The sequence below is a fragment of the Nesoenas mayeri genome (genome assembly GCF_963082525.1).
Source record: "Nesoenas mayeri genome assembly, chromosome: Z".
Classification (NCBI taxonomy): domain Eukaryota; kingdom Metazoa; phylum Chordata; class Aves; order Columbiformes; family Columbidae; genus Nesoenas; species Nesoenas mayeri.
The window spans coordinates 64,585,626-64,605,512 of record NC_137542.1 but is presented as its reverse complement, the minus strand read 5'-3'; the positions used below and the strand labels follow the sequence as shown (position 1 = coordinate 64,605,512).

General features: G+C 34.5%; 1 protein-coding gene across 1 annotated transcript in view; it reads left to right on the top strand.

Annotated features, from left to right (window-relative positions):
• The window catches only part of FCHO2 (FCH and mu domain containing endocytic adaptor 2), a 95,415-nt gene that overhangs the window by 51,974 nt on the left and 23,554 nt on the right, over positions 1–19,887 (top strand). The window contains exons 11-16 of the mRNA XM_080361999.1: positions 1,652–1,676; positions 8,831–8,888; positions 11,375–11,562; positions 12,596–12,620; positions 13,494–13,536; positions 14,214–14,308. Of these exons, the coding sequence (XP_080218125.1) occupies positions 1,652–1,676; positions 8,831–8,888; positions 11,375–11,562; positions 12,596–12,620; positions 13,494–13,536; positions 14,214–14,308 (434 nt within the window). The remainder of the gene's footprint in view (positions 1–1,651; positions 1,677–8,830; positions 8,889–11,374; positions 11,563–12,595; positions 12,621–13,493; positions 13,537–14,213; positions 14,309–19,887) is intronic.

Below are 19,887 nucleotides of genomic sequence, written 5' to 3'. Positions count from 1 at the left end.
TATGTTACTTTATACTAGACACATGACCTAGTTCTTTGAATTAAAAGAAAGATCATAATCTAGTGATGTAAAAGCACATCTGTCTAAAACCTGATGTCCTCATTTTCCACTTCACCAACATTTGCAAATTATTGAGTTTTCCTTTGTATCTTGAAGGGATTATGGGAAGTACTGTTGGTCGTTGTCTGAATGATACTAGATCTGCCATTACTTTTTGTGATCTTTTAGCTCACTAATTTGAAAATCTTCATTATAGGCTGAATTACCTTCATTGTTGTTTGCCTCACATCTTTCACGTTGCTTAACTTTTATGGACTTCAGGCTGTCTCGTTTGAGTACAACCACTTTTTAAAATCAGATGTCAGAAAGTCTGTGTAATCTTTTGAGAGAAGTCTAATACTTTGTCTTTTTGAGGTGTAAAATAGCTTTTAAAAGAGCTCTTCTTATCACTATGAATTCAGTTTAGCCAGCAGAGGGAGGTAAGACATAAGTCAATTAGGAACTTAGTCACTTATGGGTTTTTTTTATGTGCGGCCTTTCAGAGGAGGAGGGATCCTTCATCTCAGTATTAGTTCCTGAACAGACTGTGCAGAGTTTCATATTAATGTTTCCATGTTAGCAAGTTCTCATACCCATTTTTAAAGGGCACTATAGTTTTTACATTTAACCCATTCAGCCTTTCAGAGAAGATTATTTAGATTGTAATTTTTTTTCCCCTTTTTTTTGATAAGTGCATGTTTAGGTAGTTCAGTTTGATTATATAAAACAGTATTGTTCGGTTACACTGCCACTTGCGGCTTTATTTGCCAGGATGCAAATTAGAGACAACCTATATGCTGCTCAAGTATTCCCACATTCTGTAGATGTTATTGCTTCTGCCTTTTGCAGATATCAGAGAAAATCAGTGTCATTCATTCTTTTAAAATATCACTTCTTAAGTCTAAGTTGTTGTGGAAAAATATTACGCTTGTGGTTAATGTGCTTGCGATCACTACATTTCTGCTCATGCCTTTTTTTTTCTTTAAAAAAGTCCTTTTATTCTTTTCTTTTTTTTTAAAAAAAAAAAAGGGTGATTATTAGGAGAGTACTTCATAATTTTTTTTCCAGCATCTCCTAGTGCTTGACTGCAACTGCACTTGACAAATATGAACTAAGAATGAGATTCCAAAAGAGTAAAGCTCTGAACTCCTCTAAGAATAGTATAATAAGAACAGTATAATAATACTGTTTATTGTCCAAAATGGTTTGCAATTGCGTGTGGACTATTTCATTAGCATTGATGACTTCTACTTATTGGGCACATCAACCACAGAGACTTGACTCTTTAAAGTATATTTATCCGGAACATAGTGTGGTACTTCTGGCTTCCCTTAATTTTTATTTTTCATTATGATGTGAGTTTGGTTTTTCAGCATTTATTTTGAATTTTTCTTCTGTGTTTTGAGCATAAACTTTCAGCTTTTATTTAAATCTCAGTAAGTTGAATGTGGATTATTTATGGTGAAAATTCTAACAGAGTTTGAGACACAAAAGGGACAAATGTAGTGTTTCAAATTAATTGAAAAATATTAAAGGAAGTACAAGAACTGCATGAATAAAATAATTTGTGCATTTTATAATTGTGTGTTTGTTGTTTGTTTGTTTTTAATAGGGAGTGTCCAGATGCAGACTCAGTTGTAAGTAGACTTATTTCCAAAACAAATGCATATGCCAATATTGTCAAGCACTACAGTCTGAGAAACTCAACTTATATACCATCTCTGCAATGCATTATTTATCTGATAGAGGATTTAGTATTTTAATAACATAGATGAAGTGTTAATTTTGCTCAGTATTAAATATTTAGCAGTATATGCAAATATGCATCAGTAATACATTTTTATTTCCTAACAAGGTGTTCTTGCTGCAAGCATTTACTACTTTTTTTTTTTTCAAGTTGATAGTTCAAATTCTTTGGCTAATAGGTGCTAAGTAAGAAAAGGTTCGGTTTATATTATTGTGAATCCAACTTTGCATCATCATATTCCACTGCATACTAATGTTTCCTTCCCTTCTATTATCAATGGGATTCTGCTTTACCACTGGTGATAGGGTGTTGAAATGCACCTTTTAATGGCCTGTTTTTCACTAGTGACAGTTTCATCTGTGATACATCTTACAATTTTATTTATTAAATCCAAATAAGTGACAGTTGCAAAATAAATTGGTATATTAATGCTTTTTTATTTCCTTAATTGAGCCTTTTTATTTAAATATATATGTGTTCTCAAATTATGTGTAACAGATATTGCATCTCCTTACAGCTATATTAGGGAATAATTTATGGAATAATTTAAGTAATTCTTCTGTAGTCTGATTTGGTTTTCAGTTCATTTATTTAGGTGCCAGTTATGTTAAATAATTTAAATTTCCACGTTCATCTATTTTGTGGATTTTCTTCTTTATGTCTAGTATCTGGAAGATTTAGTACCTAATAGTAAAACTTCTTTTGAGAAACTTGGTTTAAAAAAAAATCTAGTAGAACCATTCTTCTAAATAAGGAAATTTTGCCACATAATAAAACTATATGTCTAAGAGCAACCTTGTAAGCATCATCAAGACAGTTATTTTATCCTGTGCTAGGTAACCTTGATATAGGGCAAATATATTTCCTTGGGTACATTTAAAGGAAAGTACCTTTAAAATTATCCATATACTTGTCCAGCTTTTCGTGGAAATAGTATCTTTTGAGAGTTCAGATTGCATCACTTGAGTGAACTACAACTGGGTTTTGGCTTGCAATGTTTATTGTCTTCTTTGCCTATTTTGGTCTCTACATTTAAAAAAAATAATTAATTTAAAAATTAGGTGTAAATGTGTTTGACATTGTTTCTGTCTACATGAGGCACACCATATGATCATCTAATTTAATTGTTCTGTCTAAGTTAATTTTCTGTCTACATATTACTTGTATTTGGTTAAAAATTAAGACTTCCTAACTTTGTCTAGCAACAAAACTGATACTTTCATTGCATTCCTTTTTTTTTTATGCCCAATATTTTAAGAATGCATTTGGAACTGTAAATTGGTCAATCATTTCTTCTTGCTCTCTACAGGCAACAGTTTTATTCTGAATGGTAGAATGTTCTAACAGCAGAAACCATTATTATAATTCTCATTAAAAGTGATGCAGCATACCAATGATGAGATTAATTTCACCCCTTAGAAACAAGCACCCCAGAGTGCTCTTACATCTTAAGGTTGTTATCTTCTTCTGGAAGATCCCATTTCAAACTCTTTCATTTTTGTCTTTTCTTTTAAGGTTTCCTTTCTATTTCGTATTTCAAACTTGATCTAAATAGGTACAGCTATCTATAGTATTATCTCTATGAGCATTTGTTTTGTATTGATCTTTGCAATAAATTACACATTTCAGGAAATTTAAATTGGAAAAATACTATTGCAAAAAAATAAATTTAAAAGGCAAATATAATTTGTATTTAATTGCTAGAAAATGCTGAGGACCAGCTCTCAGAAAATTCAGCTTATTTGATGTGTTCCAGTTATTATTTTAGCCAGCTTTGATCACTCACAGAAAATCTGTCTGGCTTTTATATTATTAACGTAGTCTTTGTTAAAAGTTGGCTTTTGTTTATTTGTCAAGGATGTTGATTGTGTGAAAGGAATGTAAGAGATAAGCACTCTACAGTTATAAATAACTCTAAGTACTGGGTTAAATATGTTGAAATTTTAGAACTTAAGGATCCAGTAAGAACTATATTCAATACTTTATCTACCAGTTCTGTGTGATATTATGAATTTTTGAACATCCATTGTGTAGTCAATACCATTAGGGCCTTCTCACTAATCCAAAATGGATAATGCAGTGTGTTTGAACTTGTTTTCTCTGTTTACAGAAAACAAAACAGTGAGATGATCCTAAAAAATGTCTTTTTTAACAAAACGGAAGTTGTCAAATTTATCTGTGGCAGGACAATCGCTTATGCTCATGGTTTTTGTAGCTGCCAGTTTACATGTATTAAAAAATTGAATTTTCAAATAAAATTGTTAATTTCTATCAAGAATTTTTGTAACTGCTGTAGGAGGTTTTTTGTGCTCATGAGTAGTAAGGCAACTGAGAGCTGGTATTTGTTAAAAAGATTGACTACTTGAATAAGCAGTCTCTGTTTAAATAAAGATTATAGTATGTCATGAGATTTAAAATTCCTGTGTTGTTATATGTCAGCCTACACATGTAACTTCTATTAAGCTAAGCCTTGATAATTAAGAAAAGTAGAAACTTAACTGTGTGTACACTGAAAAGAGATGGCAACTGAAGTCTGGCTCTTTATTACCTAGAAAGTTTTTCTAACGGCAGAATTAATTGTTTAGTTTCCCATGCATTTACCATATCTCTAGGAATTGTCTGTAGGAAGATACAAGCTCTAGTAGAAACTTTTCTTTTGCAAAAACAATTAAAAAGTTCCATTTGTGTCCAGTAAGATCTGAATTTGAATTGCAGCCCTTCCCTTGGTTGGGATACTTGCAAATCTCTTTCTTCTACTTGACTGCCTATTTTCATGAAGACTGGAGTAATGTAATTATCTTTGAGTCCTCTGTTCTGTCTGTCAAATCCATTTGAAATTGTCCAGTAAGTTCAAAAGTAATTAAGAAGGGAGCCACAGATGCATAGAACATAATGCTGAACCTTTTTTCCTAGGCAACTGGGATGCAAACAAATATATCAAGGCATCCAAAACTTTTAATTAACCTCTTTGCGTATGACTGTAGCATGATTATGGTTGTATGGTTGTATTTTTATTGCTTGGGACTGATGGAATTTGGAACCATCAAACTCTAATTAGTGGAACCTAAGCGTAACCTCATATTTAAGGAAATTCAAATGTTTTTCTTTTTTTGCATTTTGTGATGTTCGGTTCTGGCATATTTTGAATAGCTGCTGTTGAGATTGGGTGCAAGGCTTTGTAGTCACAGCACAAGACAGGAGCACTTTGAATACCTGTTTTTCTTACTTTCTGCATCTCTGGCAATGGAAGGAACTGGCTGCTCTGTTCTTACATGTCTTTTGGGTTAATAGGCACCCTAAGGAGGGGAGGCTGATATTATGCAATAGCTCTGTCTTAACCTAAGGATGTCACAATTACATCTCAAATATGTCAAAAGTGGAGAGGCTCTTTTTTTCTCTTGTTCCAGGCTATAAGCTTCAACTGCTTACTTTGAGTTCACTTTGATTCTCCTCTGGGTTACAGGAAGTCAGTCCAGTTCAGTAAAATGATAGAAAGCTCATCTCTCAGAAAAAGCAACAGTGAGCTGTTCAGCTGTGCTGTATCTTGAAGCATAACCCAAGAAAAACTTGATAAAAAGCTCTCATAACCACTGTAAATATCCCAGGAGAAGAGAAAATAGACAGAAATCAAGCTGAAGTGAAGGTTCTTTGCTTCTTGACTGATGACCAACCTGTATGCAGTGCTAATGGTGCTGAGGAGGGGCCAAATGAAGTAGCTACACTGCAACATGCTCCTGATGTTCTTCTCCTGTCCTTTTTCTGTAGCCCAGAAGAACTAGTGACATGGCAATAGTGTGGCTTCTTCCATTCCTTTTGGATGATAGATAGTCCAGAGCAAGGAAGCCAAGTCAAATTATTCACCAAAACTCTGAAAATAAATTTTGACAACAGGATGCTCAGTCTTCATGGTTTTTTATATAGCCAGTTTTACTTTATTATTTGTTATGTCCTTATGTTTTATTTCTTTAATTATTCACCCCAGAAAGTTCATGGAACATACTAATGCAGAGAGTTGTAAACCCTAAATTTTTAATGAATATTTAAAACTATATAATATCTTAATTAGTAATATGTTGTATTACATCTGCAAACATGGGGAAAACTCTGTGCTTTTTCTAGCTATTTGTTTAATTGCTTAACAGAACCTTTGAGAAGGTGAAACCTTCTTCCGAGGAAGTCCACCTTTACAGTAACTTCCACAGAGTTCAAGTTACATGCATATTGAGCTTTTCTTTACTGCAGAGACTACAAAAAAAATGTGTTTGCACAGGGGGCTCGACCAGACCTTCATCCCCAATTGTACTAATAGCTACTTCTTACAGAAACCTGAAGTTTGCAAAGATTTTCTTCCTCTGCGTTGAAATTCAAAAGTGCTGCAAGTATACATGAAGGCAGTGGTTTTTTTCTTGCAATCAGCATGATAAGCAAATCAGGTCTTGTCTGTATTGTGACTGCTGCTTAAAAGTCGCACTGTGATCCACCACAGAACATACAGTTCTGTCACAGGAGTGTTGAGAAGGGAGTAAGGATTAGTCAGGTAGATGTAAGTGCATTTATTAACATCAAATTCACGAATAAGTCTTTCTCCCAAAGTGCTGTGTCCTCTACTGCTGTTACAAAATGTAGATTAATTAATAAAATTCTGATGTTTCAGAAAGCAGAACTGTTCACCAGTTCAGCTGTTCAAAATGTTGAAAATATTTTTTAAAAATTACTTCTTAACTTGTAAGAAAGATTTTTGAGGTACCATTTGCAAGTGCCATTGCCGAGGAATAGGTGATTCAAATATCTTTGCAAGATCAGAAATAATTAACATAAAAATATCAAGAAACACATTTAATACTTAAAGAACTTGAAGATTTTAGTGCTTTCTATGGATTTAGTTTGTCCTAGAGATTTATTCAGTAAATTAAAAATAATCCAATGAAAATAATTTCTGCAAACTAAGTTCTTTCACAGTTTTATACCACAGATTTGCCAGCTATGTTGTTCATGATGTGTGTGCTTAATAATAATATCCTTTACATATATGACCCAGCTGGAAGAAAAACTAAATGTTGTATATTTAAAGATTTTTGTTGGTTTTCAGTTCATCTTAACCATGAATGATCCTGATCTATTGAAAATTGCTTAATATGACAACTAAAATAATTTCAGAATTCAGAAATTGTAGTATTGTAGGAAAATGTACCTACCCTCTAGCTATATGTTTTTGTTCTGTTTATTTTAATGTCAAGTTCCATTAGTGTTTTTTTGGTAGATAAACAAGGTCAGCCTGAGGTCAAGCGTAGCTAAGAACTCTGATTCGAGCAAGTAGATCTAAGGTACTGGACCGTGTGATCCTGCTTTTATTACCTTTTCCACCGCTCCCCCTATTTCTTTTTCTTCTTCCCACCCCCACCTCCCTTTTGTTTTTTTAGTCAAATAGTGATGAAGTCCATGTCTTACAAATTTTTCAAGAAATTTCATCTATATGTTCCATATTTTAAAATTCAGGTTCAGGCTTAAAGCTTTTTTTTTTGTCCTTACTTTAATGCACTATTTAATTGGCTACAGTATTAAATCTCCTATATGGGATTGTATTTCTTACTCTTTTTTAGCAGAAATTTGATCTATATTTAAAATCATTTTCGTTCAGAACTCCTAGATTTAAAGAGCTGTACAGAGGACAATCTTAGTAAAATATCAGACATCCCATATGGGACATCTATAAAAGGAATAGAGGGGCAACTACTTTTTAATGTTTATCTTCCTCTGTAATTCAAAAACTTCTCAAGGTGAATATATCCTTAAATTTGGTTTCAAATTTTAGGTGAAGTCAAGTGGTTTCTTGCTAGTCCACTTTAAGTCTTCATTTTGTTCTGTCTTATGACTTATATACAGTAGGGTGAAATATATCCTGCTGATATATCTCTGTCAGTCAAGCTGCTTCCCAGTACCTGATTGGTACTTCAGAATAAATCACTTTTTAATATAATAATCTTGTCATTTTACAATAAATTTGTAACAGCTGAAATCACTACATTTTGAAGGCATTTCGTTCGTGTTTTTTGTAATAAACTTACTGTAGCATCTCAGCAGTTCACATAGACTAACTATGCACATGAAATCATGAGTGGGCCTTTCTGTTTTGAATGGACAATGTGTATCTGTGTATCCCACTTTATCCCTTTATAAACATGCTTATATGTATTTTTTTGCACATTTAAAAAATCTAGATTATTATATTAGAGACTTGGTTTTCCCTACCCCAAAACATTTTTATGAAACTAAGTGCTTAGCTAAGCCTTCTGAATTATTTTAACATAATTCTCTTCAATTTATATTCGACTGCCTGCAAGAACTGAAAAGTTGAACTAGTGTGAAGCTCCCAGGTACTTATTAGTGCTGAAAATCCAGGAAGGTGCTGGAGCTGTGTAAATGAAAACTTTGGAACCTGGGATTGAGCACTTGTGTTTAAGTTTCATCTATGCCTTTTAAATAATGTGGATATTCTTTGATAAAGTAACAATGGAGGCTTGCTGCCTTTTCAAGGGGTGTGAAAGTTGCGACCTCTGTAACCTGGAACGCTTTTACTTGTTTATTGAAGTATTGACTAATACTTAGGAAAGATTTTGATCCTGCACCATCAGAGCCTCCAGTGCCTTAGTGGAGAGAATTAGAAGGGGGAATTGGAAAAGTATTTGAGGCTGAGAGAATTGCAGGCTTGTCAGTACTCCTCAGTAGTAAAGCTAGAATTCTTCTGTGAGTTCCTGACCTTTTCGATAGAGTACCAGTAAAGGCAGATGCATTCAAATTCGCCAGTTTTCATAGGAAATTTGGAGGTTGTTCTGTTGTTTTCCGTTCCGGAGGTATCTTGTCTATCACTGCTTCTGAACTACAGAGCATAATTTGAGATAACTAAAAAAAATGTTGTTATTAGACTGAATTTTTATCAGTAACAAATGAAAATTTGATTATGACTGCTTATGAAAGTCATTGCTATTCACCTTTAGTTATTAGTTATTTGTCAGTATCATTATTTGTTTGTTTGTTTGTTTTTAGAACATTCCTGATGTAGATGATGAAGGATACAGCATTAAACCAGAAGCAACACAGGATATCCTTTTCACTATTAATGTGCCAAGTTATTTGATGTTTTTATAGTTCTATGTAGAGAAGTACTGATGAAGTATGAAACAACGTTGTATTCTTATATTTATAGATTTTTGCAAAATATACAATATTTGTCTTAGGTTTTGTGTGTATGCAAAAAGAAAAAAAAAAATCCAGAACAGAAGCTTTAAGGTAATCACACAGATCTTTCTCCTTGAAAAGAGAGTTTGTAAAGTTTGTAAACTTTTTTAAGCATACAGAGTGATCATCTTTTCTATATCTGCACCCTTCCACTTTTTTATAACACCATTGGAAAGACTGGGAGCTCCCACAGTCTAGAAATAGAAGTTCTGTTACTTAATGAAGTCATTATGCCGCATGCTTTTTCTAACTGGTGCTTCTAGCTTTTATTGTCCTTTTAATAATAGGTTGGATATGCAGAATAGTTTTTTGTTATGGGTACTTTTTTATGGAGGGTTGTGATTTTCTCTATTCTTCCTTTGAAGAAAAAGATTCTTATCCTCTTTTTCCCTCCCATCAGAAACAGAGGGAAGCTGTACTTAAGTGCTGGAAATAATTGCTCTAGGTCTAAGCAAGCTTAATATGTTTGCAAGGTAGTTCATTTTTGGAAATGTATTCACTTATGGTTCTGAGTACTGCAGATAAAAGGTAAACTTACAGTAAAAGTAAACTTATACTTTGCAATTACCTTAAATGGTGAAAACTTTAAGCAGCTAACAGCACCTTAAAGTGAGCCAGTCCATCATCATAGCTTCTCTGTTTTCATCATCTTTGCATATTATGCCTTTGTTGCCCCCAGTGAAGATTCCTGCACTGATAAAAGCACTTCATGGTTCCTATTTACAAAATTGGTATAAAAGTGAAATACTTTTGTCCAGTTCAGGGTTGAGGGGGGGATTTTTTTAGATTTTGCATATATTCATGAAATGGAAAGAGGAGTGAATAACATTCATGTTTTGTAAATGATTCACCTGTGCATCCTTTTCTCCCTTATCCTTTTTGCCATGAAACAACAGAAAAGACCATTCATCCAGTGAAAAAGCTCAGTGATTTGTAATACCTGTCAGCCTTGAACTTTTGAAAATCTTGACCAGATTCAGGAAGGCATCAGTTCCTTTCTCCTTTCCTCCCTTAGCATCCAAGAGTGGATATTTATTCTGTTGATGGGAACTCTTGACACTATTTGTTGTAGAACAGGGGTGTCAAACTCATTTTCACCGGGGGCCACATCAGCCTCGCTGTAGCCTTCAAAGGACCAAATGTAATTTTAGGCTTGTATAAATGTCCTACTCCTATGTTACTGTATAAATGTAACTACTGCTGTTGTAGGACATTCTTTTACCATAATGTCAGTCAGTCTCAATAAGTCCAGTTTTAAGTTGGAAAAGCACTTTACAAGAGCTGCCTGATTCATACGAAATGTATCTTGAAACTCAATGATAACTTTGAAGGCAAGAGATCTTTTGATGAAATGAAAAATGACTTTAACATTTTCTTTTCCAGATATAATCCACTTTGGGCGACAGATAGCCTGTAAGATGAAGACATTTGACTTTTTCCTCACCACAACTCAGGGATTCTTTCAGTTGAAATGGATTTGGATTGTCTTTAGGGTTCAGGGCTTTAGTCTTTGTCAGGAAATAGTTTGAAGAGATTTCATTCAAATGGCTGGCATATTTCCAAGTGAAAACAACAGAAGTGAGATATAGAGTATGTATGCTTCCCCTAGGTGGTAAGAAATGTTTAAGCACAGGAAAATTTTCAAATTCTGATTTGCCAGAACAAATCCACCTTTTAAGGCTTAGCACAGGCCTTTCAGAGCATTTGTTCAGTGCAGATTCACTCCATTTAAAATTTGTCTATATATTTTGCTTATTTTGAGGACTGAGTTGTTGTTGTGATGCCTTTAAGCAGCTGATGGTGTTCAGTTTACTGTGCAGCCTTCTGTGTGATGGGCATCCTTTCTTGCCCCTTTTGCAGGGTGGCACTGAAAGTTTTGCAAGCAATAGTGGCTGCTGCTGCCGCTTCTTCCTCTACTGTTAATGCTTGGTACAGGTAGCATGGGTGTTTCACTGCTAATTAAAAAGGCTGGGCATTCCTTCACTTGGTTTAAAAGGATTTATACATTTTTAATTACAAATCATAAATTTAACATGCAGAAGTGTTGCTACTGTAGCATCTTTCCGTTATCCTGATGCCTTCAAATATGCAGTTGTTCAGTTATATGACATAGCACCTTTTAGAACAGAATGTCAGTATGGAGATGAAAGGAATATAAAATCTGAATTTTACTTCCGAGTTGTGAATTTTCATCAGTGGATATATTTGAGTGTCTGTATAAACACATAAAGAGCTTAGGCAGCGTTGTTAATCTGTGATGTTGACGTAATATGAGTATATTGTAGAGAGTAATTACAAAATGGATTAAGCAGGTGAATTTGAAGTATTTCCACCTTAACTGAGAAAAACATACCAAAGAGAATCATTTCTATTCATCCAGTGATTCTGACTCTGAAGATGACGAACCCAGGAGGTTCCATGTAGAAATAAAACCTGTCCAGCCAAATAATAGCTCTCAATATACCATGCCTTCGTTGGATGAATTAAAAGTATCTATAGGAAACATTGCTCTTTCTCCAGCAATATCTGTAAGTTATATTGTTCCCTGTATTTTTAATGCATAGACAAGAAAGTGGTAAAGAATTCTTGGTGTAAACATAGATTTTATTGTTCAGAATTTATTCTAGGTTTAAGTACAGTTATTGAGGGGTTTTTTTTGTTCTTTTGGTTGGTTTTGTTTTGATTTTGTTTGGGTTTTGGTTTGGTTTGTTTTTTTTGTGCACTAGGTCACCTTTGGTATGCTTTATTGCATTAAAACATCAAGTAGCTTCTCCCTTCTCAGATTTTAACTTTTCTTTGAGTCTTGGGAGTGCTCAGTCTTTGCCTTTCTGCTGTTGCTGCCACAAGACATGTGAATACATTGTGGAGTTAGATGAACATAGCTTTTAACATAGTTTAACGTAGTTTACTCTTTAATAATATACAAACCTTTAAAAGATCATAAAATGTGGATACATGTAACTTACCATGCAGCTTTATTGTATGCATTCTGCAATCCACAGAAAGATCCTTTATACCATATGGTGATATTACAGATAAATAGTATTAAAGTATGCTAGTACAATATTCAGATTGCAATAAGAATGCCTCTGATTTTAAGGAGAATATTGTGCGTAACATATTAAAATAATAATGATGATTTTTCTCTTATTTTCCCCCTCATTTTGAAAGCAGAGACACAGTCCTGTAAGTACAGAATGGCTTTTTATTCACACTTTTAGATTAAAACCGAGCGAGTGTAGTATGTGAGGGAGTTACTGGGAAAGCCATGTGATATATAAGCTGTTTAATTTTACTGCCCCAGCTTGTGAAGGGATTTATTATAGTAATAGTGCTCCCTTTGTCAGTTCTACAATGTTCATTCCAGCCTTTTCTTACTGGTGTGATGGGTGTGCACTGATTGTTCTGTCCTGCCTCGTGTTCTCGTCTTCTGCAACCTCAGAATGTTTTGCCTCGTGTTGAAAGCAAAGTATCTCATAGGAAGTTGAGTGGAAACAAGAATCATGAGGCTATTAAGCATTTTATTTGACAATTGGTAAAATAACTTATTCCTTTCTTTTTGTTCTGTTTCAGGCACAAATGAATCGGAATTCATCCAGTAAGTGTCAATCTTTTAGTCTATTTCTGTTATGGTTTTGATATAGCATGAAAATATTTTTTAAAAAACTGTTGAAGAAATAAACTTCTTAAGTATCTGTATCTTAAACAGAAAAAATATTTATTCTCAATTCTAGATACCACTATGATATTTGCCTTTGAACTTCTCACAGTAAATTCAAAGGATACAAATTTTTTAGTCAACATTTCAACATAGCTAGTAGGAGTGCCCAAATATCTCTGTTCTTTTTTTTCTTTCTTTCTTTTTTTTTTTTTTAATATATATACACACATATATATGCACACAAACATACATATACATATATATGTATGATTCTGGGAAAAAGATGAGGTTGTCTGTGACAGTGAAGAAAAACATCCAAGAGCCAGAGCGGAGACCCCATGGTAAAGGCTTCTGTGCAAGTTCTTAGAACCTTTCCACCTGCTATGTTTAAGGTGATCCACAAGCCAGCAAGGCACACTTTCTCTGTTTTATAGTCAAAAACAAACAAAAAAAGTGGCTGTGGAGACAGAGGACAGAGCATTATTCTCTATCCTGTAGGGTTTTTTTTTCAATGAGAAACCAAGCCAGATTTGCAGAAGAATTATATTCATGTAAACAGTACAATTTAAGGAAGAAATTTCAAATGAACAACAATTCCTCACCTAATGTATTGGTCTATCTAGTCCTCTCCTATTAGAAGTTATTTCAGAATTATATGAATTTATAGTTAGAAATAATGCATTTTCTCTTTTCCATTTTAATAATCCCTAATTAGTTTCAAACTTCAACCATTAATATTTACTTTTTTTTAATGAAGATGAAATTCTTGAGTGCCACAGCTTTAGTGATAATACTGTGTCTTTTGCTTAGGTGAAGAGTTAACAAAATCAAAGCTTTCTGCTCCAACTAATGAGTAAGTTCAAATTTCAAATTCTATCAAGTACAGTTTTGTGGGAATTTAGTCTTATTTTGACCTACTACTCAGAAACTCAATGAAAATGTCAGCTGTCTGCTATTTTAAACTGGGAATTGATAGCATCATAAGAATCAAGCATTAATTATGTCAAAATAGTGACTTCTGTTCATTTGCTTTCCCCTTCTAATGCGTTGGCTTCAATGTGATCTTTCTCAGTTGATGTTTATAATTACATGGTTACAAAACACTGTTTTTTATTAAAATCTCAGGTTTACTTTCTATTATATAGTGTTTGGTAGTAAAGCATTTAAGATTAGAAGCCCCAAATTTGGACAGGTCTGTATTGCTTACAGATATACATACTGAAATAAATTGATTTGAAGATGTATGTATCCTTGAAAATGACAATCATTTAACTGACATTATTAAGTTTGCCCACACACAAACTTGCACCAAGGTATCTGTTCAGATATTCTCATTATGAATAAATCAGTTTCTTGACCCGCAATTTTTAAGTACTTTTATTTTTAGGTGTGAAGACTAATAAAGAAGCATTTATCAAATGTATTTATTATATTTTTACATTTATTATCAAATTATTACCGAAGTTGTAGTTTGATTTTTATGAGTATATACATCTTTCATTTGTATTCCAATTGTAACTCTTAATATAGAAAGGGGAACAGTGACTTCCTGGCATGGGATCCACTCTTCAGCAGTTCTCTTGAATCTTCCTCTTCAGCTTCTTTGGCATCCTCATCCTCCTCAGGTAAAATATTTGGTAGTAGAAAACTTTTTCTCTATATGCTTCAGAGTGTTCTGTTGTTGCTTTTTTAGTTATTGCAAGGGGACATGCTTTGACTATTGAAAGAATTTTGTAAAGCATTATGCTGTGTTATAGGTAATACACAAATGAGGGTACACTATATCAGGCTTTCATACTAGAGAACAAAGGTGCAAGAGGGAACACTAGAAGCCTTAGGAAAATTCTGTCTTATTTCTACCTGGTTTTTTTAATCACCTTCTTTCACTTTCCAAAAAAAAAAAATATCACCGTCTACAATATAGTCCTGATTTATCAACTGGTAGGGTTGGTAGATTAAATGGAGATTGTTGCAGGAACTGTGAGCCAAGATGAGCTTGCACAGTGAATAGGATGGATTTCTTCTTTCCAGGAACGCCTGTTGAGCTCTGTAGTACAAAGGCACCACAGAACTTTGCTGTGAGGAAATTGTGATTCTGTTAAGAGATATACAGGCTTAATCCAAGGGGAGTGGGATAAACACGGCAGGTCTGAGACTAGAATTAAGGGGGAGTTCCTGGCACCACCTGAGAGCAAGGGTGTTGGGAATAAAAGAGGGTTCAGAAGTATGGGATGTAGAGGGGGGAGGGCAGATATTGTGTGGAAATTTGGGGGTGCAGGATTTTTGAGGATATTAGTGTGGGTGGGACACTGGCAGGCTTTCCTGAAACCTGGTGTTTGGGGAAAAAGGGGAAAAAAAAATCATTGATTGATACATTCAGAAGGCACTGAAAGAGAGGAAGGCAAAATAGCGTGTGAGTGGGTATGTGTCTGGAAGAGGCTGAAAGGAGGACATGTTGAGAAATTAGCTCAGAAAGAGGAAGGAGAGATGGAAACAAAAACAGAAATTATGGATATGTTAGGACCTACTCACTAAAAATATTTCTTTACATTATTTATTATTTGTGTTGATTATCTTAGGGGATTTAAAGCAGAATCTGCTATTTACTAGCAGCAGCAGATATGCTGTTTCCATAGTACTTTTAAATCTGTCTGCTGTTGATCTATTTTCCTGCTGTCTTAATGTAGAGACTCTTCTCCCAAATGCCTAAGAAAGGAAGTGTCCACTATTACTTTTAGCTAGATTTTAATATTAAAAAAAATATATGGTAGACTTCACTTCTTAGTTCACAGTCATTACTTTCTAGCTGTTTTCCTCTGTACTTAATCATACATGTATCAATAGGGGAATCCTGTTCTTCTTGGCCTTGGTAATGTCCTTTTAGCAGCAACCAGCTTTGCTATGTAACCCTTCGGGTTTTAAGAAAAACTTCTTCTTTCACTACAAATTTCTGTTCCTTAAAATTTATGGGTTTTTTAAAAGTCTAGTTTACAGAAATCATTGGACCGTCCCTTTCTCACTTAGATAACCAGTAAAGATTATTGGCTAGTGGATCCAACTTTGTAACATATTTAAGAATAAATTGTATGTATATAAGTGGAATATGCTGAAAAGGAGCGATGCTTTCTCAAAATGCTCTCTTTTGCTAGCTTTGGTCTGGTGTCGGAGTCTGTAGAGGATGGCAGAAGATACTTAATTTGTTGTGCTTCTGGTTGTTACTGTATCTAGTTGTTCATTGCTTTGTGTGGATGGAAGTTAGAGCAGGTCAGGAAATATTCATACAGTCCCTCGTTGCAGCAGAACTGTGCAGAAAGTATTCCTTGGCTGATGAGTAAGTGACAGGTAATTGGGATCCATAACGTCCTCTGTAGCCATGTCTGGAGGGGAATCACCTGCCTGAGCCCTCATACCTGACAGAGCCCTAGATTTAATTGAAATCAGTGGAATATAGTATCCTTTGGGCATAAGTCAATTTTTTATATAAGACATCTCTGCCTTGGCAAACTGTATCTGCTACATAATTGCTTAAAGGATTGTTGTTCTAGGCATTAACTGAGATATTTACATTTCTGTAATGATCCCTGGAGTTAAGTAGAAAAGTGAGTGGTCTAAAGTATAACAAATTACTAATACATTTTTTGGGGGGAAAAAAATGTATTGGATTAATGTAGGATGAGGGGAAACAGCCACATACTGAAACATAAGAGGTTCTACTTGAATACAAGGAGAAACTACTTTGATGGTGCCAGAGCACTGGAACAGGCTGTCCAGGTAGCTTGTGGAGTCTCCTTCTCTCTGGAGACATTCAAAACCCATCTGGACACATTCCTGTGTGATCTGCTCTGGTGAACCTGCTTTAGCAGGTGGGTTGGACTAGGTGATCTCCAGTGATCTCCCTACCAACCCAACCATTCTGTGATTCTGTGATATTGTTTAAATCAAGTTCTGATACTGACTAACCTGCAGCTTAGTTCTAAAGACTTCAAAAAATACACGCCTTTGATGTGGTTGTATTTTCCTTAAAATCAACGTTTTATCTTCAGCTTCAAGCTTAATATAGGAAGGCTGATGCTTAAAGCTTTTGAAAGTCTGAATACAAAACTTAAATTACATAACTTAGTTTGTTTTTTATCTGCATATCATGATGTAGCATGTTTCAGAGATTACTTTTTTACTACTAAAACATTTCTTCAGATATTGTTTTGTAATTCTGTGTTAATGATTGAACACTTAAACTACAATGGTATTTGAGCAGACAGTGGTTTATGCAGCACAGAAGTAAACTTCAGTCATCCATGAATAATCCTGCTTTATTAGAAGCTTAATCTAACTTTGTTATCTTAAACAAACACAACACACATTTTTTAGCTATTGATATTGTAAAATTGCTTCTCTTTATTTATTTTCCTCATTTTCATCCATGTGTATTTTTTAAATAGTTTTGAACATTTCCGCATTGCTTTTGAATAGGATTTATTTCATATCCTTTGAATGATACTTAAAATATCTGGGAAATGGAAAGCTGTGTCAAAACTCTGTTTATGTGGGCTTAGAGAATGTACTTGTTCATGACTGTAAGACCACTGTAGACTGGACACCTGTGCTTTTGATCTGAACTTTTAAGCATGTTGCTCTCTCTTTTCTGTTTGTCTGCTGTTGCTCCTAGCTTTGCCAATCTGCAAGATGTCAAGAATTGACTAATGTTGCATTTTCTGCTTCTGTTGTCATCTGCTGCAACAGGCTACAGCCAAGTGCAGTGAATACTTTTGGAAAACTCCTGTTTTCTAGCACCTTGAAGACTATAGGATGAGAGAAAATAAACTAGGATGGGTGACAGTTACTAGATATGGGTTGATACAGACAGAATAATGTCAGACAGGATCGTGTGACTGCATTGTCTTTATTCATTCCATGAACAGCCATTTATGTTGGGCCTTCTCATAGCAAATGTTAAGGATAAGAGTATAAAAATGTTTGGAAGAAACAGGATAGGATAGGTTTGATTAAATAGCTTTGAAATAAATTAAAAGTAGAAAGCTATAGAGAGGAAACAAAATTCCAGTAGGACACAAGAAGGGAAAGACAAAGATGAAAGGAAGTTAAACCACGACAGAGAGGAAGTTAAAGGAATAAGGGAAGTCATGACAAGTAGTGGAAAGAAAGACAGAACATGACTTTTTGGCTTAAAAAATTGAAAGTAACAGTATGAATGAAGTACATGTGATATGCGGTTGGCGTTTTTATTTGTAAGTGGTGGGGTTTTTAACCTTGTAGAGCAGTTACTTTTCATGCTGGTTGGTAATCCTCATGTAGTAGATATTGAATACTTTTGGGGATATTGAACTTTTTATCTTTTCAGTGTTGGTCCAGTTTCAATTCTTCCCTTTTCCTCCAGCCATACTAAAAGAGCACAATAGGAGCTCCTCCTCATCTACCATTGATATGCCGGGGTGTAGAATATCTCACTCTTTGCTTGGACACCAGGCTGATTCTGGGTCTACAAGCCCATCCTCACCAGACTTTACTCTTAGCACTTTGTGCAAATCTGCTGTTACAGCAGCACCATCAGGGAGCACCAGTACTTTATCCTGTGTTTCATGGTCTCAGAGTCAGTGGATTTCCTTTGCTGATGAACTTCTTACGATTAGACATACAAGCACAGACAAGAAGGAGCCCCCAAGATTGCATTTTAAAACTGAAAATGCCTGCCTTGCCTCTTCTACTTTGCTTGGGAATTCTTCCAACAGCTATGCTTCTGAGGATCAAAGTGACCTTTTCAATAATACTATATGCCATGAACAATTATTCATTGAAGAAACTGTCACTGCTGCTGAAATTTCTTCCGCATCATCTTCAGCACTACTGGATTATAGCTTAGTGTCTTCTTGTGCTCATACAAATAAGGGTATGGCAAGCATGCATTATGTACTGCTCTTTGCTAATAACTGTCTCCTAAAAGCAAGCTTTTGACTCATTTTTCTTTTTGTTATTATCGCTCACGTGACACTAAAATTAATTCATCTTAGAATGTACTAAATTGCTTCCTTGAAAGTTAGGACAATGAAGTAAATATTCAGCTTGAAATAAGAAGGAAATTCCAAATTAAAGGCATTGCTTTCTCTTAACTATGGAGAGCTTTGCTCTTTTGTAAATAGGAGTGTATTTTTGTAGGATGTCAGACAGCAGTAAGATCTCAACGATTAAGTGATTGAATTTGCAAAAACAATTCCATTCCTAAACAGCTTTGTATAGATATTTTCAAATTAAATAAAATTAAATAAACTGAATTTATAACTGTTCCTTTTTAACACCCAGTCCTTTGAAGCATGGATGATATCATGGTAGTGCTACATATTATGAGGGCAAAGGAAAAGTGCATTTGTGCAGGTGTGCCATGACTCATTGAATACCTGTGGTACTGTAGCAGACTACTCAGTGTTTAGCAAGAACTGTCATTTTGGAGCATAATAAGAATTTTAAAGGAATGACTGATATTTTAGAAGTTAATTTTTCTAGGCACATTTGACTTTGCAACCCTTATTGTGGATGTGGTCAGTATTAGCCTAATTTCTTTCTTTCGAGTCAGTGATGAAACTCCTGTATTTAGAGGACAGAAGCGTTATGCTGAATGCCTGAGAAAACTCCATACTTAAAAGCTGCGTTTTAAATAACATTATATAAATAACATTTATATAACTAAATAAGTGATTTAATTAGAAAAAAAAGAACCATCCAGAATAATTTGAGAGAAGTAATAGGATGTGCTGCAACAACATAGTAATATACTAGGATTTCAGGGGTTTTTTAAGTTTATTTTAGATCTGACATGCTCAATGAATGGCATCTAACATTTATTTTGAAAGACAGTTTTATTCATTTATTTAGAAAAGTGACTTCATAAAAGTGGCATCTTTGTACTGCCACCACCATGTGTTACTTGTTTCTGATGGGTTTAGGAGGACATGGGGTCAGTATTTTTTCAGTTGCTCTTTACTGCCGATAGCTTGGCTAAGTGACAATAAGGAGTTAGTGTGTTCTTACAGTCAACAGAGTAATTTATCTGCTACACTGGTATATACCTATTGAAGTCAATGGGATTTCAGTAGGGAAAATTTGGTGTAAGCAGGGTTATGTCAGTGTGAGCCAGGACTAAATATGCATTTCCACTGAATTTGTGGTGCGACATGAAAGACTGACCTAAATT